Source organism: Geotrypetes seraphini, chromosome 1 (assembly GCF_902459505.1).
Source record: "Geotrypetes seraphini chromosome 1, aGeoSer1.1, whole genome shotgun sequence".
Taxonomy (NCBI): Eukaryota; Metazoa; Chordata; class Amphibia; order Gymnophiona; family Dermophiidae; genus Geotrypetes; species Geotrypetes seraphini.
Window position 1 is genome coordinate 300,902,219 of NC_047084.1, and position 22,884 is coordinate 300,925,102.

The following is a 22,884-nucleotide window of genomic DNA, read 5'->3' on the forward strand; positions in this document are numbered from 1 at the left end:
TTTAGCCTTGAAGATGATTTTAATAGTATTTTGAATTATCTGTAGTCTCCTCTGTTTTGGGGTGATTCCTGGATAGAGGGAATTGTAGTAGTCTAAATTGGAAATGATCAAGGAATGAATTAGAATATTGAGCGCTTTTGGGTCTAGAAGGGTTGAAATAGAGCAGTTCCCAATATACCATATAAGTTTTATTTCTTTATTCAGTTTTCTATACTGTTCTCCCAGGAGAGCTCAGAACAGTTTACATGGGTTTATTCAGGTACTCAAGCATTTTTCCCTGTCTGTCCCAGTGGGCTCACAATCTATTTAATGTCCCTGGGGCAATGGGGGGATTAAGTGACTTGCCCAGGGTCACAAGGAGCAGTGAGGGTTTTGAACCCACAGCCCCAGGGTGCTGAAGCTGTAGCTTTAACCTCTGCGCCATACTCTCCCTCAGTGATGATAACTTCTTGAAAGCATGAAATACATCAGATAAAACAAATTGCAGATCACGGGACCAAGCGACCTGTAACCTGTGATGGTCAAACAAAGGGGTCTCATCTTTTAAATATCTATGGTGAAATTTGAGAGATATTTTCACCTGGGAGCCAAGAGATAGGTAGTTGACAAATGATCTTGGTGGGTAGAATCCAAATCCATCTTCAATAAAGAAGTAATATAATGGTGGATTTGTAAGTAAGCAAATCCATCTGTGGGAGGGAGGTCAAACTCACATTGAAGTTGAGCAAAAGGTTTAACCCGTCCCTCTGTGACCAGGTGAAATAAGAATCGGACATCCTTTGCTTCCCATCTCACAAAGGAAATACCCTCTACTCCGGGAAGAAAATGGCCATTGGGGTGGAGTGGCAAAAAAGAAGAAACTGCTGTGTTCATACCATGAAATCTGCAAACCCACTGCCACACCCGCCTCAAGGGTCTGTAAAGTACATGGTGATTTACAACAGAACGGTGCGGAGGGAGAATTGCATGAAGGTAAGCATGTAAATGTTCCACAGTGAAACAAGAAAGTTCTAAGGAGGTGTTAATAAAAGTTGTAGTAACCCTAAACAGATCATTTATATGCTGCATGCCACAACTAATGGTCAAATATTGAATGTTAAGCATTCCTAGTCTACCTTTGTAGCAAGGTTTGGCTGTGGTGGAGTAAGGGATCCTGGCTCTTTTGCCCAACCAAAGGAATTGGGCCAGCCATATAAGTTTCTGTTCATCTCTGCAAAGCAAATAGAGAAGTAGGACCTGGATCACATAGAGCCAGCGAAGCACTATAAGCATATTATAAAGTCTGACATAGCAAATGATCGATAACGGGTAGGCCTTCCACAAATGTAAGTTAACCCTGAAGATTATAATGAGTAATGGGAGAGATGGTCATTGTAAGCTCCCTATGCTGAGGAGGCACCTACAACAAAGAAGTCAAATTCATAGGGCCAACTCGAGCCTGCTCCAACACAATCCACAGCTTATGAGGATGGGCTTGATACCATTCAGTAGCCACATGCACCTCAGCTGCTTGATGATAAACAAGTGGGGCACACCAAGGGCTCCCCTGTTTCTTATCCTTATAAAGGCAATCTTGGGACATTTGTTTTTCCAAATAAAGCATGCTGTGTGATTTGAAGGTAAGAAATAAAAGCTCTAGGCGAAGATACATGCAAGACATGAAATAAATATACAAACTTAGGTAAAAGATCATTTTTATCATGGCTATTCGACCAAACCAGGAAAGGTACAAGCGATCCCAGTGATCAAGGACAAACTTTAATTCATGCAGTAATGCAGGATAATTTGCCTGAAACAAACCAGAATAATTAGTGGTTATGTAAACACTCAAATATTTAATTTTATTGGTCATCCATTTAATACTAAAAGATTGCTGAAGAGCACTAACCAAATTAACATTAAAAGCTTTAGACTTGCTCATGTTAATTTTAAATCCTAAGACTGCTAAGTACCTTTGCAAGAGTGGTAGGCTTGGAAATGAGACAATTTTATATTCAATGTCACCCACATGAAGTCCACAAATATCCAGATTGGCACAAACAACGCCAATGGTTTTATCACCAGTGCAAAAAAGCAGGGGAGACAGTTGAGAACATTGTTGAGTCCCCCTGCTCTACTCAAACTGTTAAGAATTACCCCATTAATGCGCACATAGATCCGTGACTTAGCATAGCATGTTGAGATCCAAGCCTGAAAATAGGAGCCCAGACAAAATTTGGACAGAACGGCATCCATAAAAGTCCAATGGACATAGTTGAAGGCCACCTCAGAATCATTGCTGAGAAGGCACTTCAGCCTCAGTAGAATTGTTCTACAAATATTATCAAAGGTTTGTCTGTCTGGAATAAAGCCTACCTGCTCAGGTTAGATCAAGGAAAGTAGGATTGCAGCAAACTTATTGGCCGAAAATGTCACCAAATTTTTTACAACTGTGTTCAACACTGAGATAGGTCAATACGACTGGCATGTTGTCAGATATTTCTGTGGCTTAGGGATCATTGCAAACCAAGCCTCTATCATAGACAGTGACAAAGGGAAACCTAAATGAACAGCATTCAGAAGATCAGTAAGTAATGGAGCAAGCTCATAAGCAAATCTTTTATAGAATTACCTCCAAAACCCATCTAATCCTGGAGACTTATGATTAGGTAGGGATCTAGCAGCACTATAGAAATGATTAGTAGTAGTATTTAATAGCTTGAAGCATTTCATTAATCATGATCTCCCCATCCAGGGAAGCACGTTGTGCAGGTGTTAAAGCTGGAAGAGCAAGCTCAGGCAAATAAGAATCAGTGGCCGTCTGGTCAATCTCAGAGTCCACAGTATATAATTCACTATAATATTCCCTAAACTGCTCCTGTATCTGAGAGTTATAAGTCAATAAAATGCCAGATCAATTTTGGATCTTATACAGAATATGCTTCTGTCAGCCTGTTATCTATGTAGGCGCAAAGCCAGCATATGTCTTATCTTGTTTTTCTTATAAGCCAGATGTTTCAGCCTGGCAGAGGCATAGGGCACTCTGTTGTGTAGTAGCTATCTAATTGCAATTTGGCAGCCTAGAGCTGCCGAAAAATAGATTCAGAGCCTATAAGTTTATGATGTTGCTCTAAGCTGCTAAAATGAAAAGTACAGTCTTGAATCAATTTGGAAAGCAGCTTTAAGGAAACTGCCTTAAGAGCATCCCAAATAATGCCTAAGGATGGGTCAGGTTATGCTTAAGTTAATTTTTCAGCAAACTTGAATCAGAGACTTGTCTCCCAATGAAGCGTTATGAAGCTCCAACAGTATGAAATCTTTTCCTTTTGTAAAATATGCAACACCAGTTTAAAATCCTTCCTACAACAAGCAGGTCAGAGGAGTAGCATATAATGGTTAGTGTAGAGGACCAAAATCAAACCCTTCCCTGTCCATCCCCGCTGAAATTGAGTCCGTCCCCATAAACTTAAGAAAAGTGAAGCTACCTGTAGTAAATGTTATCCAAGGACAGTAGGCAGATATTCTCACATTTATTTTTTATCCTGTTCCCCCCCAAAGAGCTCAGAAAGGATTACAGGTTAGCATATATAATATACAGTTAATAGATTACAATTTGCCATTGTTACAGTACAAGTATTTTTTTTTTATACAAGTTTTTATTCTAACTCTACACATACTAGAGATATAATATCAATATACGGTACATAGTAAACAGGTTACAATTTGCCAACTTGACACATACTAGGGATCTAATACCAATATACATAATATATAGTGTACAGGTTAAATTTGACATAGTTACAATGCAAGATTTATCTTTTTTTTTTTTTTTTTTTTTTTATGTTTGTATTTATCTTTTTTTTTTTTCATTATATTTTTATTTTCAAATTTCACAAAAAGTGTACACAATAATAAAATACATTTGATACATGCATGGTATCACTTTTATATCTAACACAATGTATGTCTGGATTTGATTTTCCCCTTCACCCTCCCCCCACCCCTTCACCATTTTAATATAATATTTTCAAATTTTGTAAAAGTATATAACATATTGAAATACAATTGTTCAATAACATATTTATATCTAATACAATATATTTTTGATAAATTTTATTCATTTTCCCTCCCCCCACCCTTCTATTATCCCTTAATCATTTGTTACATTTTGTATAATATATTATAATATACTATATATAAATTGTTTTCCTTACCCCCCCTATATGTGTGTCATAAGAAAATCTCTAAAAGAAGAAAGGAAGAAAAAGTATTCTATTATTTAATCATTACAGTATTTTGTCAATGGCCCCCATATTTTTATAAATTTATTATATGTCCCCTTTTGTATTGATATTGTTCTTTCCATTTTAAAAACATGGCATATTGTATTCCACCAAAATGTGTAGTTTAGGTTGTTGTAATTTTTCCAATTATTAGTTATATGTTGAATGGCAACCCCTGTCATAATTAATAAAAGTTTATTGTTTTCTGGTGAAATTTGACTTTTTTTTCTCATCATTGTTCCAAATAAAATTGTATCATATGATATTGCAATATGATTTTCCATTAATTTATTAATTTGTGGCCAAATTGAATTCCAAAATATTTTAATATAAGGACAGTAATATAATAAATGATCTAATGTCCCTGGTTCTAGATTACAGTGCCAACATCTATTAGACTTAGAACTATCTAGTTTTTGTAAACGAGTAGGGGTCCAAAAAGCTCTATGTAATAAAAAGAACCATGTTTGTCTCATAGATGCCGACACTGTACATCCCATTCTCCAAGACCAAATTAGTGGCCATTGAGATGCATTAATTTGATGTCCAATCTCAATGCTCCAAATGTCTCTTAAACCATTTTTTGGTTTTTTATTCAAATATCCAGATATTAATTTATACCACAATGCGGCTTGATGTCCTAGGAAGTCTGCTTTAAAGCATAAGAACTTTAAACTATATTGATTGTTTAATGATTTCCATTCAGGGAACCCAACCTGAATGGCCTGCCTCAATTGCAACCATTTAAAACTTTGTGTTTTATTAAGACCAAATCTATGTTGCAATTGTGAAAAATCCAGCAGTCTACCTTCTGAAATAATATCATCTAGAGATCTAATTCCTGCAATAATCCAGTTCTTCCAAAGGATTTGAGCTCCGCCTATTTTGATCTTGGAGTTTATCCATATGGATTGATTAGTTGATTTATATATTGGGATGGGTGTTAATTTATCAATAAATCTCAATGTTTTCCAAGTATCCATTATTATTTTATTTTCTCTGTATCTTTTAGGTATATTAATACTTGGTAAATGAACTAAATTTAGGGGAAACATAAGGCGCCATTCCAAATATAACCAATCTGGTGCATTATCTATAAGTTCTGGGAGGATCCAATACATACCCTGACGTAGAATATAGGCTTGATGGTACCTATAGAAATTTGGAAAATTTACCCCTCCCTCCTTAATTGATTTTTGTAAGGTTACTAAAGCTATTCTAGGTGTTTTACCAAGCCAAAGAAATTTTGTTAAAATTCTATTAAGCTTCTTATAAAAGGACCCCTGAAAATAAATAGGTATCATACTCATTTGGTAGCAAACCACAGGCAACATCATCATTTTAATAGTTTGAACTCTACCCCACCAAGATATATGCAATGGGTTCCATTGTTCACATAACTCCGTTACTTTTTTTAATACATATTTTTCATTTTCTTTTACAGTATCTTCAATTGTTTTTTTAACTTGAATGCCTAGATATTTAAATCCTTCTTCTTTCCATATGAATGGAAAAATATCAAATAATCCTTTTACACAGTAAACATTCAAGGGTATAATTTCAGATTTATTCCAATTAATTTTATAACCTGAAAATTTGCCAAACTTATCAATTAATTCCAATAAAGAAGATAAGGTAGACTCTGGATTTCTCAAATAAAGCAAAATATCATCAGCATAAGCCGAAATTTTATATTCCATATCTGAATATGGAATTCCTTGTATCTCCCTCGTTTGCTGTATTGCTAACAATAAGGGTTCTAATACAACATCAAATAACAAAGGAGACAAAGGACAACCTTGTCTAACTCCCCTCTGCAATTGAAAACCATCAGATATCTTATTATTAATATTTAATCTTGCAATCGGGAAGCTATACAATGTTTTTACCATTTGTATAAATCCAGAACCTATACCAAACCATTCTAAAGCCTGATACATAAAATTCCATTCTACCCTATCAAATGCTTTCTCAGCATCTAATGAAACTGTAAATGCCGGTTCATCCATTTTTTTTGATAAGTTTAGCATGTGAAATAATAGTCTAGAGTTATTGGAGGAATGTCTTTTAGCAACGAAACCCGTTTGATGCATATCTATAATATGTGGGAGAGCTTTGGCTAATCTCAAAGCCAAAATTTTCGCCAAAAGTTTATTATCAACGTTTATCAAAGATATAGGCCTGTAGTTCGAAACCAAAGTAGGATCTTTATTTGGCTTAGGCAAAACAATTATTATTGATTCAGCCATAGTACCTTTTATATTACCTTTTATAAGTTGTGTCTGATATAATTTTAATAAATGTGGGGAGAGGATATTTTGAAATGTTTTATAAAATTCTACTGTGTAACCATCACCACCTGGAGCGGATCCAACTCTAAGAGATCTCAATGCTGTTTCTAATTCTTTTAATGATATTGGTTCTTCTAAACTTCGTTTTATATGATCAGGAATCTTAGGTCCATTTATTAAATCTAAAAATTTTTTTCCATCTTTTTGTTTCTCCAAATAAGGTTCGGAAGAATATAGATCCTTATAAAAATTTAAAAATTGTTTTAATATTATATTTGTTTGATTTGTTATTATACCATTATCATCTTTTATTCCATTAATATTAGTTCTCCTTTTTTTTGCCTTAAGATAATTTGCTAATAATTTTCCTGCTTTATTAGAATTTCCATAATACACCGTTTGTTTGGAAAACAAATCTTTTCTTATCATTTTTGAAGTTAATTCATTATATTTACCTTTTACTTTCAAAAGAGATTGCAAAACTTCATATTCCCATTTACTTATCAATTTAGCTTCTAATATTTTTATTTCTTTTTCTAATTCTATATATTGTTTTTTAATTTGTTTCCTAATAAAAGCTGAATATGATATGATATTACCCCTCATAGTTGCTTTAAATGCATCCCATACATTCTCTATAGATGTATCTTCCACTAAATTTATTTGAAAAAATTCATTAATTTGTATTTTAAAATTTTCCAAAAATTTGTCATCCACAAGCAATGCATTATCAAATCTCCAAAGAGGTCTATTATTTTCTAATTGATCTAATTGTAATTCTATCCATATTCCCGCATGATCCGAAATGATAATAGGATCAATGGAGGCTTTGATCACTTGTTGCACTTTATTTGTTGAAACAAAAATATAATCTATTCTTGAAAATGATTTATGAACCTGTGAACAAAATGAATACTCCTGATCATTAAAATGAAGAATACGCCATATATCTTTCAAATCACATGATCGAACTAAATTATCTAGACCTAAAGATTTAATATTTTTACCTGGTTTTTTATCCAATAATGGATCCATTACAGCATTAAAATCTCCAGCCACCACTAAATTAGAGGCAGCCAGTGGTAATAACATATTTTGTAGCTTTTTGAAAAATTCTGATTGATTCGAATTAGGGGCATATATATTAAATAACGTCAGGGTATCATTTCCCATACCTATATCAATGTGTATCCATCTTCCATGTGGATCTGAATTTTTCACTTTTATATTGGCCATACATTTTTTATTTATAAGGATTGCAACCCCTGCTTTTTTACCCACTGCTGGAGCAAAAAAACATTCTTTTATCCATCCACCTGATAATTTCTGTGATTCCTTCATATTAAGATGGGTCTCTTGCAGACAATAAATATCTGCATTTTGTTTTTTTAAAAATGTTAATATTTTTTTCCTTTTAATTACATGATTCAGGCCATTGACATTAATAGAATATATTTTAAAAGACATTATATATTTTAATACTTTTCATTATCTTATTCTTCCCTTCCTCCTTCATATTTAATATACAAAAAATTTTCTTCATGACACACATATTTAACCCTAATGTATCTCCCTTAATTATTCTAATAAATATTCTCCTTATCCCTCCCTTTCCCACCCAATACATTGGCTGCTTAAGGATACACATTGGAATTGTAATCCTAACAGCCTCCCCATTCCAGGCAATCAATATTCAATTGTTTAAACAAATTTCCCTTCTATCTATCTATATTGATCTTTTATATTTATTTAATCATTTTCCATAACATTTTATTAATGTATCATTTTCCATTTAACAATATGTTAATTTGTATTTCCTTAGTATTATGCTTTCAACATATAATTATTTTAAACATATATGCATTTTATTATTTAATAATTTTCCTATATTCTGTTCTTTCTTTCGTATAATTATTATTGTCTTTTCTTTATTATTGTTTTCCTCAATTTCTTCAAATATTTCGATATGTTATATTTTCTATTTTTTCATAGAGTCTTCAAAACCATCTTAATATATTATGTTAATATATCATAGGTTCTGGTTTAGATAGAAACTCTTTTAGTTTTTCGGGATCCTCAAAATATAATGACTTGTCTCCAGATGACACTCTCATTTTCGCCGGGTAGTATAGACCATATTTAAATCCTTTTTCTCTGAGTAGAGGTCTCATGTCTAGTAATCTTTTCCTTTTAGTTGCTGTGTTTTTGGCGAAGTCTGGTAGAAACCATAATCTTGAACCTTTATAATTTAAGTTTTTATCTTTTTTTGCGGCATTTAGTATCTCTAGTGCTTGTTGGTATCTCAACATTTTGAAAATGATTGGTCTTGGTCTGTTTTTATTTTCTAAATTTTTTATTGGGATTCTATGCGCCCTTTCGATTTCAATTGGTTGTTTCAAGTCTAATTGTAGAATTTTTGGAATTAAATTTTCAAGGAAAAGGATAGTATTTTTTCCCTCTAAATTTTCTTGTATTCCAAAGAGTTTGATGTTCTTTCTTCTTCCTCTATTCTCGTAATCCTCCAGTTGATCTTTTAATTTATTTAATTCTAGGCTGTCGTTTTTACATCTTTTTGATTCACATTCTATAGTTTCCATTTTTGATTCTAGTTCAGTTGTTCTTTTGTTGTTAACTTCCATTTGTCTATGTATATTTAAAATTTCTTCTTTCATTTCAGACATATTAATTATAGTTTCTTTAAGCATTTGTTTGATTTGTTTTAATTCTTCCATGACTTCTGTTTTGCTTAATATGTCTGGTTCATCAATAGGAAGTGGTATCTTGCTTGGTGTTATTTGGTCTTGTTTCTGTCTTTTTGCAGATGTACCAACCTCATTTTTGTTTTGTCTTGTGCTTGTCATGTTGTTGTTTTCTTTTTCTTGGTTATTCTTATTTCTTATGTTTAGATTCTTGGTTTTATATTTAGTATATTTATGTTATTAATTCCTTTTCTTCCAAGCTTTGGATCTATATTTTAAAGTAGAAAAAATTTTCCTTGTCTTTTTTTCTTTTTCAGTTATCTTTCACAATCTTAAATACTTTAGTATTCCTTTTTAGTAACTTTTTCTCTTTATTATTGATAAAAAGTTCTTTGGAGTAACTATCAGTTTTATTTCCAGTTCATTAAAGGAGGGAGATATCTAGACCAATAACCTTCTTTCTTTTATATCCCTCACATACTTGTCAGGTTCTTTCATAAATTACCTTTGGCATTCATTTTTCCTTAATAATATACTGTTTCAGCACTAAGCAAAAATGTTTAGTATTTCTTTTTTTTTTTTTCTGTCACAAGCCCAATCGCAGCTTCGATCAAGGAAAGCAACACTTCATGTTAGATTTTTTTTCCCTCTTATTTGATAAATTTGAAGCAGCTGTTCTCTGTTCTTTTTTCAGCTTCTCTCAACTGCCTCAACTCCTTGCTGCTTTTTTTTTTTTTTTAAAAATTCCTTTGACCTTTTTCTCTATCTTCTCCCTCACAAGCCCAATCGCAGCCCGTCAGAGAAAAGTATTATTATTTCTTTTATTTAATAAGGTCATTCACAGCATCTTTTAACTTCTATGATGCCTTGTTGTTTCAGTTTTTTTTTTCAAAAATGTCCGTTGACTCTTTCCTCTATCTCCTCTTTCTCAAGCCCAGTCGCAGCCTGTCAGAGAAGAGTAATTTAATAAGTTAATATTTATTTTCCGTTCTTCGATGTTTAATAATTGAAGGAAATGTCGGTATTCCTCTCTCGGTATTTCCTCAATGTATCTCCCTTTCAGCGTCGTCTATGGGCAGATTATACTGAGCAGCTCTCAATCTATTAATGCCTCTGAATATCCGCAAACTATTTTCTCTTTACGAGTTTTCTTATCTGATCAGGAAAGAGATTTTATTCAAAATCTCCCCACCAATTTTTTACTCACTCAAACCTCTCTCGAACTCAGCATTACAAGTTTAATAAAACCGCCGAAATCTTAAACGGCTCTCAGATGTTTCGGCTCCCGTCAGCGCATACTTCTTCTCAGCTGCAGTAAATTAGGATTTCTTTTTAGATCATTAGTTCAGCTTCTTTCGTTATATTTTCTATGAAGTTATTTCGAAGGAAAAATGAATTTTATTTTTATTTCTTTGCCTGGATGGTGAGGAGCTTCACGACTACACTTCCATCCGTGCTCGCGTTAAGCCACGCCCCCATCTATGCAAGATTTATCAATATAAGTTTTTATTCTAATGTGACACATACCGAGGATCTGTTGGGTGGGTGATGTCATTCACGGAGCCTAGTATGGACAGTGCAAAGTGTACTCTCACTTTAAAATGAAAAAATTCTCAAACTGCCTGTACCACGCATGTGCAAGTGCTTTCCTGCCCGCTGCCGGCTCGTGAGATCATGAACCAGTCTGGCTCCACCATGTTTCTGACCATCTGGTCCCCCAGGTGGGGGGCCCATAGGGCCATCTGGTACCCTGTATCTTGGTGACAAGGTGGGACTTTGTCTCTGTAGTACCTGTCGGTTCCTCTTCTCATCCATCCACAGAAGGGGGTTGGGGTGGTGAGGTTGAAGGCACCTGGTGCAAGGAGCAGCTCCCTTAGTGGAAGGCTCACCCTCTGGCAGGCCATCTGGTATCCTCCATGTGTGGAGTGAGATGGGACTTTGGGTCTCCATTTAACCCAGCAGTTCCTTCTCTCAACCACTGGTTCTTGGGCTGGAAGGGGTGGGGTTGGAAAGGCACCCGGTGCCGCTCCATCAGTGGAGGGTTCACCCTTCCTCTGGTGAGAAGGAAGAGATGCTAAGAGAGAGAGAGAAAAGTTTGGCTCAAAGGATGACTTTCAGTAGATCACAGCGAGGTAGCTGCTCTGTTACGTATGTAATATATAGGACACCTGCAAGCCTGGAGGCTATTCAGGTACGTTAGATATTTTTCTGTTCTTGGAAGGATCACATTTACAGAAAAACAGTTATGGCAGGATTTGAACTTGTTTCTTGGTTTACAGTCCATTGCACTAGCAACTAGGCTGTTCCTCTGTTCTGCAAGGATATCTGTGTGACCATTTTCATAAGAATGCTGCCAGACAAATGTTCCTGTGTCTTGTTTTCTCCTGTTTATAATTTTAGTTTGTAAAATGGTTGTTCATGGTGGACATCTCCAGTATAAGGACATCCTTCTCATATATTTTCAAACAGGAAATCTGGATGTCTTTCCTGTTCAAAAATGGCTGTGAGATGGATTATGAGCAGGATTCTCAATTCTGACTTAGATGTTCTTCTGAAGATGACCTTCCATTACCTTTTTTTCTTTCTCTTTCAGAACTTGCAGGAATTTAAAGCTTTGGAAAAAAGCTGCACTTTTAGATTTGTGCAAGCAGAGACTTACTGAGTTTCTTAAATTAAGTTGAAATTTGAACCCAGCTCTTAATTTTTGAAGCTGACTGCACAGGGAATGGGCTAGGGACACCCTGCATTGTTTACTTATTGGGTGTCTTTGGAGCTGGCAGACTTGAGGAATGCATTAACTGTGTGTTGTATGATGATTTAAGTGCAAGCTGTGCAGCATGTTGGAAGGTGGGACCCTGTTAAAAGTCTGGGTGCTGGCTGTAGACACAACTCCGTAGGAATTTTACACCATTGGTCATTCAGCAATTGCCAGTATTTCTGATTTTAGGCAGAAGGTGGCACTGCAGGCTAGAGCTAGTACCTGCAAAGCAGTACCTGTGGCTAGCAGGGACAGCTTTACAACAAATTGCTTTTCCCTTTTTTATATCTCATTTTTGAGAAACCAGGTTATGAGGTAATGACAACAGAACAGCTGAGCAGAGAGAGAGAGAGAAAGGGAGCACAGGCAGCTGATCTTTCCGTATCAAGCATATCCAGTCTGTACAATTTCTGCCAAGTACCTCACTGTGTTACAAAGAATTCCCTGTAGAAATTGAGTTATATAAATCTGTTCACTGGCAACTTGGTAACCTTAGTAACACTGCTGAGTGAGAAACAGCATTTTGTGGACATATCCAGCATTAAAGCCCTACTTTATGTGACAAGATGCTCTTCATAGGCCTACTACTTAATTTAATTTTCGCCTATCCTATCAACTCCCCATTTGGGACTGAATAACTTTCTCTGTATAACTTCTATACCTTTCACTCTTCTCTGTGAAGATGGAGTTCACTATAGGGCTGAATAAAGAAAGTAAGGGATTAGGAAATTTTTGTGATAAACTAAGTAGAAGTGGGGCCAGGCCTACAAGCAAGTTTAAATTCCAAAGGAACTTAACAGAAAGGGAGAGGTGGTGTTTGTTTTTACAGCTGTTGCAGCTATCTCTTTGTGTAGGATGTAAAATGTGCAACTTCTTTGGTTCCTGAGAAAAATAGAATTTTGGCTCTTGTTTTAAGTGAAGGAAAAATTTGCCTCTTTAATTCTATTTTTAGAGCTATTGAAATGTTGGTATAACTTGTTCTCTGCAGCCAAGTAGAATGCTTGATTCTGCTGTCCACTTAAGATAAATTATTGCACATTTGTAGTTTGAAAATCAATAAAGAATTTGAAAAAAAAAGAAATGATGAAGTTGCAAAACCAATATAAATATATATATATATATATATTGAGGCATAATTTCAAAGCGCTTAGACTTGCAAAGTTCCATAGTAACGAATGTAACTTTGTAAGTCTAAGTGTTTTGAAAATGAGCCCCAATCATTGGCTTTTAGCTGAAAAGTGCTTGTTATCAATATTTCATCTACATGTTAATAAGATAGAAATATGTGCTATAGGTATTGCACATGTAACAGCAGGGAAACATATACAATATATTTTTGTGTGTATTTGTCTCCTGACTGTTTCTAAAGCTATTAGTTCTTTATCCAGTGGATATCTGGCAGGTTTCAAGAGTACATCATTAGTGCTGTGCTTTTTCTTTCAGCTGTCTACAGCCCTAGTAATTAGAAGCTGCTCTTATGACCTTTTCTAATCTAATCTAAACCTTAAGTTTATATACCGCATCATCTCCATGAGAATGGAGCTCGACACGGTTTACAAGAACTTAAAATAGTGGGTAGAGAAGAAGAAAAAGGATTACATGAACTTATGTGTAGAAGGGGGGAGAGAAAGGGGGGAAGGATAGAGCTACAATTTGCTGAAAAGCCAGGTTTTCAGTTGTTTGCGGAATAACTGAAGGGAGCTCAGGTTCCGCAGCGGGGTGGGGAGGTCGTTCCAAAGACCTGTGATTTTGAAGAGAAGGGATTTTCCCAGTTTGCCTGAATAGTGGATGCCGCGTGGATGCCGTGATGTTTTTCCTGCTTGAGTTTCATGCACCTGCTTTGTGCAGGGGGATTCACAGGGATCCATAGACATTCTAGCATCAGTAGCTGTCGGGGGCTTCTGCCAAGCTTCTGGAATTATACCCAATTAGAAGCAAAGGTGGTTTTTGGATATTCTGAAGGGATGTTCTGATGGCAGAAGGTACACCCCAGAAAGTATTTAAGTTATGTTTTTGGAACCAAATTTATTTTTTGAGCCTCTCCTGTCACTGACCATACATAAGAACATAAGAATAGACTTACTGGGTCAGACCAATGGCCAGTCTAGCCCAGTAGCCTGCCTTCATGGTGGCCAATCCAGGTCACTAGTACCTGGCCAAAACCCAAAGAGTAGCAACATTCCATGCTATCGATCCAGGGCAAGCAGTGGCTTGCCCCAGGTTTTTCTTAATAACAGACTATGAACTTTTCCTCCAGGAAATTGTCCAAACCTTTCTTAAAACCAGCTATACTATCCGCTCTTATCACAACCTCTGACAATGCGTTCTAATGCTTAACTATTCTCTGAGTGAAAAAATATTTCCTCCCTACTGGTTTTTAAAGTATTTCCCTGTAACTTCAAGTGTCCCCTAGTCTGTAATTTTTGATGGAATGAAAAATCAATCCACTTGACCGTTCTACTCCACTCAGGATTTTGTAGACTTCAATCATATCTCCCATCTCCCCTCAGACATCTTTTCCAAGCTGAAGAGCCGTAATCTTTTTAGTCTTTCCTGAAATGAGAGGAGTTCCATCCCCTTTATCATCTTGGTCGCTCTTCTTTGAACCTTTTCTAGTGTCGCTATATCTTGAGATAAGGAGACCAGAATTGAACGCAATACTCCAGGTAAGGTTGTACCATGAGGCGATACAGAGGCAGTATAACATTCTTAATCTTGTTAACCATCCCTTTTTTCAATAATTCCTAGACTCTTGTTTGCTTTTTTGTCGCTGCTGCACATTGGGCGGAAGGTTTCATCATATTGTCTACAATGACACCCAGATCTATTTCTTGGGCTCTAACCCCCAAGGTAGGCCCTAGTATCTGGTAACTGTGATTTGGGTTATTCTCAATGTGCTTCACTTTGCATTTGTCCACATTAAATTTCATCTGCCACTTGGATGCCCAGTCTTCCAATTTCCTAAGGTCTGTATGCAATTTTTCACAATCTGCTTGTGTTTTAACAACTTTAAACAGTTTAGTGTCATCTATAAATTTATTCACCTCACTCGTTGTTCCAATTTCCAGATCATTTATAAATAAGTTAAATAGCACCAGTCCCAATGCAGATCCCTTTGGCACTCCACTGTTTATTCTCCTCCATTGAGAAAAATGACCATTTAACTCTATGATGGGAATGATCTATTTGATTTGGTGCCCATGTCCCTTATTGTATGTTGGGCAGACATCACGCATGCTAAGAAAACATATGTTGGAACATTGTTCTTGTCTGAACACTAGGAGGATGGAGGAACCACTGGTGTCACATTGTGTGCAGACTCACCATGAATTTAATGCCTTAAAGTGTATGGTGTTGGAGCAGGTGCTAGAGTCCTCAAGGCATGTTGATGGTGGAGGAAACTCTTACAGCATGAACGCGGGATATTTGAAATGAAGTCGGTGAGTCCATAAGATTTAAATACCCATATAGAATGGGCTGCGTTTTTTTGAAATTGTGTCTAAAGAACGACATCAGAGGCAGTATATGAATATTGACATGCAAAACTGTTCTGTGATTGGGTGAATTTCGGCACAGAGAAGGAGCTGGAAGCGGCAGGTAGTATTTCTCTTTGAGGAGATAAGTGAATCACGGTCACTCGGTAAGGCTTTGGAACGTTATAGGGAAATCCTTTGAATACTGAGTGGAGTACGGCCTGACACCAAACAGAGCTAAGTGACATTATATCTGATATTTGCTGCTGTGTAGCTTTGAAGGAAAACTTCTACAGGGAGCTATCTTAACTAATTACTATTTTTGATATGATAAGAGTGTATTGATCAAGACCAGCAAATTAACCAAGAGTTTATTTTGGCCTACGAAGCGTTTCCCTGTCAGTAGATAGTTTCCTACCTTTGCATATGAGTAAGTGTTGATGTAGATTTGAGATTGTTGTGAACTTATTCTCCAAGAAGACTTGGGGTAATTGAAATCAAAGAAAAACCAAAAAAATTATGCTCGACACAGTTATGATCACTCCACTGACCACTGTGTAGTACAATACAGAGTAGGAGAAAACTGCAGTATATTGCACTCAGCTCAGCACAGCATAAATGTTTGTGGAGAAAAAAGCCTCAGTTAATGCTTCATGGGCTCAAAAAAACTCCACAAAGGTATATTTTGCAAATCTATCACATTGCCCATGTACTGTTTAATCCACAGGATCAGTCAGCATCAGTTCCAAAAGCAAACACTATTGTGTAGTAACACCAAGCACTATTGAAATTAAGCAAAAAAACTTATCTTTGATCTCTTCCAGTCACACCGCTTCTGCTTGTTTCAAACACCAATACCCCTGAAGCAGACTGATCCTGTGGATTAAACAGTACATGGACAATGTGATAGATTTGCAGAATATACCTTTGTGGAGTTTTTTTGAGCCCATGAAGCATTAATTGAGGCTTTTTTCTCCACAAACATTTATGCTGTATTGAGCTGAGTACAATATATTGCAATTTTCTCCTGTACTGTATTGTACTACACAGTGGTCAGTGGAGTGATCATAACTGTGTCATGTATAATTTTTTGTTTTTTCTTTGATATTTGAATTATGCTTTCTTTTGAGATATAGTAAACGAAATCACCCATTATTATACTGTTGCCCAATTCGCCAGTCTTCCTAATCTCTGAAAATATTTCTTCATCTGTCTGCTCATTTTAACAATAACAACTAATAATAACTTTATTCTTTTATACCGCCATTACCAGTAGTTCTAGGCGGTTTACACTAAGAGGAACTGGACAGTCAGCGAAATACAATCATTCAATAAAAATACAATCATTCCATAAAATAGTAATTACAATCTTAAAAACTACTAAATTAGATAATAAATTTATCAGAGAGAGAGGTGGTGATCCATGTGGGGACGAGCAACAGGAACTACAACAGGGAAGTACTGAAGGACCATTTCCGGATGCTTCATTCAATATATTAAGGGGAAACGACCCGCGAAGGAAACGGTGGGACCATTGGATGACCATGGAATAAAGGGAGTGCTAAAGGAGGACAAAGCAATCGCTGACAAACCAAACACATGGATTCACTAAGGGTAGGTCATGCCAATCCAATCTCATCAGCTTCTTTGATTGGGTAACAAGAAAGCTAGACTCGGGAGAGTCTCTGGACATAGTGTACTTGGATTTCAGTAAAGCTTTTGACAGTGTCCCACACCGCAGATTACTAAGCAAGATGAAATCGATGGGGTTAGGTGAGACACTAATTGCATGGGTCAATGATTGGCTGAGTGGAAGACTTCAGAGGGTGGTGGTCAACGGCACCCTCTCTGAGACATCGGAGGTGACTAGCGGAGTGCCACAGGGCTCAGTCCTGGGTCCATTCCTTTTTAACATATTCATAAGGGAATTGACCCGAGGGCTTCAGGGTAAAGTAACACTATTCTCCGATGACGCCAAACTATGTAATATAGTAAGTGGAAGCAATCTGCAGGATAGTATGATGCAGGATCTGCTTACGTTGGAAAACTGGTCCTCGACGTGGCAGCTGGGCTTCAACACCAAGAAATGTAAGGTCATGCATCTCGGCAGCGGAAATCCATGCAAAACTTACACCTTAAATGGAGAAACACTAGCTAGGACTTCAGAAGAACGAGACTTGGGAGTAATCAGTACAGACATGAAGGCTGCCAAACAAGTAGAGAAGGCATCAGCCAAGGCAAGGCAAATGATGGGATGTATCAATAGAAACTTCGTCAGCCGTAAACCTGAAGTCATAATGCCACTGTACAGAACCATGGTGAGACCTCATCTGGAATACTGTGTGCAATTCTGGAGGCCACATTACCGTAAAGACGTGCTTAGAGTTGAGTCGGTTCAGCGGATGGCCACTAGGATGATCTCCGGGCTCAAGGGTCTCTCGTACGAAGAAAGACTAAACAAATTGCAGTTCTACACTCAGAGGAACGCAGGGAAAGGGGGGACATGATTGAGACATTTAAATACATCACAGGACGTGTCGAGGTAGAAGACGACATCTTCTTTCTCAAAGGACCCTCAGTCACAAGGGGGCACCCGCTCAAACTCAGAGGAGGGAAATTTAATGGTGACACCAGGAGGTATTTCTTCACAGAAAGGGTAATAGATCACTGGAACAAGCTTCCAGTGCAGGTGATAAAGGCCACCAGCGTGCTTGACTTTAAGAATAAATGGGACAACCATGTGGGATCCCTACGAGGGTCGAGTTAAGGAACTAGGTCACTAGCACTCAGACTTAATGGGGTGGGGTCATTAGAGTGGGCAGACTCGATGGGCTATAGCCCTTTTATGCCGTCATCTTTCTATGTTTCTATTTACTGAAGAAGATGTACACAGCATACTGGAACCCATCAGGCTGTATGTTGGAAGCGAAAACGGGAAACTGACAGGGTTGATGGTCAGTCTATAAGAGGTATGCAGGCAGATCGATAAGTTTAAGAGCGATAAATCCCCAGTACCGGATGGCATCCATCCGAAGGTCATCAAGGAACTGAAAGGGACTATAGCTGAACTGCTTCAACTAATAACCAATCTGTTGATCAAATCGGGAAAGATTCCGGAAGACTGGAAGGTGATGAATATTACGCCAATTTTCAAAAAAGGTTTGAGGAGAGATCCAGGAAACTACAGACCGGTGAGTCTAACCTCGGTACTGGGAAAGATGGTAGAGGCGCTGATAAAGGACCGCATCATTGATCATCTTGACGGACACGGTCTGATGAGGACTAGCCAGCACGGTTTCAGCAAAGGCAGATCTTGTTTGACAAACTTGCTGCACTTCTTCGAGGGAGTAAACAGGCAGATAGACAAGGGTGACTCGGTCGACATCGTATATCTGGATTTTCAGAAGGTGTTCGACAAGGTTCCACATGAACGACTACTTTGGAAAATTGCAAGACATGGAATCGAGAGTGAAATACTCACGTGGATTAAAAACTGGCTGGAGCATAGGAAACAGAGAGTGGGGGTAAATGGACAATACTCGGACTGGAAGAGCATCACCAGTGGGATGCCGCAGGGCTCGGTGCTTGGACCCGTACTCTTCAACATCTTTATAAATGATCTGGACATTGGTACGACGAGTGAGGTGATTAAATTTGCGGACAATACGAAGTTATTCAGAGTAGTGAAGACACAGGGGGATTGTGAAGATCTGCAAAGTGACAAGCTGGAGAAATGGGCTGCGACATGGCAAATGAGGTTCAACGTAGATAAGTGTAAAGCGATGCATGTCGGTAACAAAAATCTCATGCACGAATACAGGATGTCCGGGGCAGTACTTGGAGAGATCTCCCAGGAAAGAGACTTGGGAGTTCTGATTGTTGAGTCGATGAAGCGTCTGCGCAATGTATGGCGGTGGCGAAAAGGGCGAACAGAATGCTAGAATGATAAAGAAGGGTATCACGAACAGATCGGAGAAGGTTATCATGCCGCTGTACCAGGCCATGGTGCGCCCTCACCCGGAGTACTGCATCCAGCACTGATCACCATACATGAAGAAGGTCATGGTACTACTCGAAAGGGTCCAGAGAAGAGTGACTAAAATAGTTAAGGGGCTGGAGGAGTTGTCGTACAGTGAGAGATTGGAGAAACTGGGCCTTTTCTTCGTTGAAAAGAGGAGACTGAGAGGGGACATGATCAAAACATTCAAAATACTGAAGGGAATAGACTTAGCAGATAAAGACAGATTGTTCACCCTCTCCAAGATAGGGAGAATGAGAGGGCACTCTATAAAGTTGAAAGGAGATAGATTCCGTACAAACGTAAAGAAGTTCTTCTTCAACCAGAGAGTGGTAGAAAACTGGAACGCTCTTCCGGAGTCTGTTATAGGGGAAAACACCCTCCAAGAAAAAATTGGACAAATTCCTGTTAAACTGGAATGTATGAAGGTGAGGCTGGACTCATTTAGAGCACTGGTCTTTGACCTAGGGGCCGCCGCGTGAGCGGAGTGCTGGGCACGATGGACCACTGGTCTGACCCAGCAGCGGCAATTTTTATGTTCTTATGACTAATTTTTTTTTAAAAAACAGTAAGACGTGACTTGATGGATACATTTGCCTAGACAAGATTGTAGTTTACGTGCTTGAAACGCTAAGGTCCTGTCTAAGAAAGTCTTATATCGACAGCAATTTGCCTTGGGATAGGCAAATAAATGAAAACTTCTAGTTTCCCCTCAGTGGCCTATATAACTTAAAATGAGGGGAAAGGTAAATTGGAACAATCCTGATATCAACTTAAAGCAGATACAAGAAAATTTGAATAATACTCTTGCTTCTAGTGTTAACCAATGAAGTAAACAGTAATACAGGCTGACATGGTCATTCTTTTTTAAACCAAAGATCAATCGGACTGCTGTATTCTGAATTATCCTCAATCTCCTTAAAATTTTTTTAGAGAATCCCAAGTAGTTTCAAGTTTCAAGTTTATTTGTTATTTGATTAATCGCCTATCACAATTACTAAGCGATGTACATAAAATATAAATATAAGGCAAACGATAACAAAGATATATAAAAAATATAAAGTCTTATAAAAATAGACAAATTACAACAGGAAACACTAGGATAGAAGGGAATGAAATACATTTTGTGATAGGAAAGGAAGAACAATTAAGGGTAATATACAAAGGGAAAGGGAAAACAAAATAGTTTATTGGGAGTATAATACACAGTTGAACAAAATGGACAACCACTATAAAGAGCAATTGGCATTTCAATTAAATATTGAAAGCGTCTTTAAAAAGAAAGCTCTTGAGTTGGCATTTAAATTTATCAAAATTTTTCTCCTGTCTTAAGTAAAGTGGGAGAGAGTTCCAAGTTTGTGGTGCTGTAACAGTAAAAATGTATTGCCTTTGTGTATTAATCATTTTAAGGGTGGGAATAACCAATAAAAGTTGTTCATTCGATCTTAAAGTAGATGATATAATAATCCAAGATGGATAAAATTAATGACTGTACCAAAAATCTAAATGATACTGGGTCAAAATATTTTTTTATGGTCCGTAATTTCCACAATACAAAAAAAAACATTTTTTTTTACCACTAAATTAGTGTATTTATGTCTTTAAAACCTAGTATAAAGATTGGGTCCAATCCATCAGGATCAGGTATCTTATAACTAGGTCATGTCATTATAACTTTTGCTATTTCCTGATTTATGATTGGTTTATCAAGGGCTTGCAAATCTGGATTGTTAGAGTAAGCTTAGTCCTTTAAAGAAGTTAGAAATTTGAGGACTGTTCAAATCTGTCACACAAATGTTGTGTAGAATTCTCAAAATATTAATTTCTTTTCTTTCATTGTAGATGGTGCCCTGGGCATTTTTAATTCCAAGGATGAGTTGTCTGCCATTTTTACATTTGATCAGCTTTGCTTGTATTGTTCTTGGCCTGTTGCCAGATTTGTACAATTATGCTTATATGTATATTGGATTTTATTTTTTTTCTAATAAATCATGTAATTTTACATAGCTGAGTGTTTGTTTTCTGTGCACTGCTGTATGTGTGTTTATGCAGTTTCAGACAACTCTTGTGTTATATGGTTTCAAGTTTTATTAAGGTTTGTTGTATACGCAATATCATATACTTCAATGTGTATAACATTTTTAAAAATAGGGGACAAAACAAAACATTTTTTATACAATTGAATACAAATTATATACGTTCTAATACATAACTGATACAGAAGCTTATTTTGCCTAGTTGTGTGTGATATATCTCTCAGTGTTATTTTGGCAATATCCCAAAATACTGTAGGTTTCGATCCAAGTTTATTGTATTAGACTGCAAATATTTCTTCCAAGTTGAGGTTATATATGTTCTGGAAAGTTTGGTTTGTGAAAAAAATAGGATTTTGTTTCCATGCATATAGTATCTTCCATAAACATACCTGAATTTTTAATATGGTAGAGAGTGATTTGATACCAAGTTGGTTTCTATTTCTGCAGATAGTGTTATATAAACCTGTAGATATCTGGAAATAATGCCTTCTAGAGTATTTACTGTGCACATAAGTATTCCCAGGGTGCATTAGTCTCCAAATATCTAACAAATCTCCTTAAGTTTTCTATGGGTCTGAAACGTCCATCTTGGTTAGGGAAGCATGTTGAAGTCTACAGCAAGAATACTTTGGTAGCCTTCAAACTGTATCCATTTTGGAATCATCTGAGAAAATAACTGATGCATGCACGCATTTTGGGCTAGATTCTCTAACAGGCGCTTAAAGTTAGGCACCTTTTAGGTGTCTAAAAGGTAATTGGCAAAATCCCCTTAATAGTCTCAATAATTAAAAAAAAAAAATAATAATAATAATTAATTGGGCGATAGGTGCCTACCTGATTCTATAAAAGGTAGGCACCTATTGCATGGTGCTTAGTGGCACCTTATGCATAAATGGGTATTTATATGGGCAGAGTGTGGCTTAAGTGCCTGAAAGGCCTTTAAAACCCTTGCCTACATTTCTGGTGCCTGTGTTTTTACATAGGTTCCGCTAAGCATAATTCTGTAAACAGCGAGCACTCTGAGTGATTCTCTGAGCGCAGTGCTGGCTTTTGGCAATCACAAATTACCAACTTTTCCAGAGTGTCGGTACTGTGCAAAGCGCGTCTCAGGCATGTTTCTGGCTGTGGCTCATAACATAAAATTTTTTTAAAAAACCTCCATCCACATAAAATAAAGTAATTTTGATGATCAAAAATTACCAGCTAATCCGGGGATGTCAGTTCTGTGCAAAGCACGCCTCAGACATGCATTTCTGGCTGTAGCTCATCATAAAAATTTTTTTAAAGTACCCCATTCACATAAATTATAGTAGTTTTGGGGGAAAAAAAGATCTCAAAAGCATGCTT

General features: G+C 36.8%; 1 protein-coding gene across 2 annotated transcripts in view; it reads left to right on the forward strand.

Annotated features, from left to right (window-relative positions):
• The window catches only part of TTC31 (tetratricopeptide repeat domain 31), a 163,149-nt gene extending 141,646 nt beyond the window's left edge, over positions 1-21,503 (forward strand). For both annotated transcript variants that reach the window (XM_033954937.1, XM_033954919.1), the window contains one exon: positions 21,344-21,503. Coding sequence is in view for 1 of the 2 variants with exons in the window: in XM_033954919.1 (XP_033810810.1) it covers positions 21,344-21,365 (22 nt within the window). In the remaining variant the exon portion in view is untranslated. The remainder of the gene's footprint in view (positions 1-21,343) is intronic.
• Positions 21,504-22,884: the final 1,381 nt, after the last annotated feature.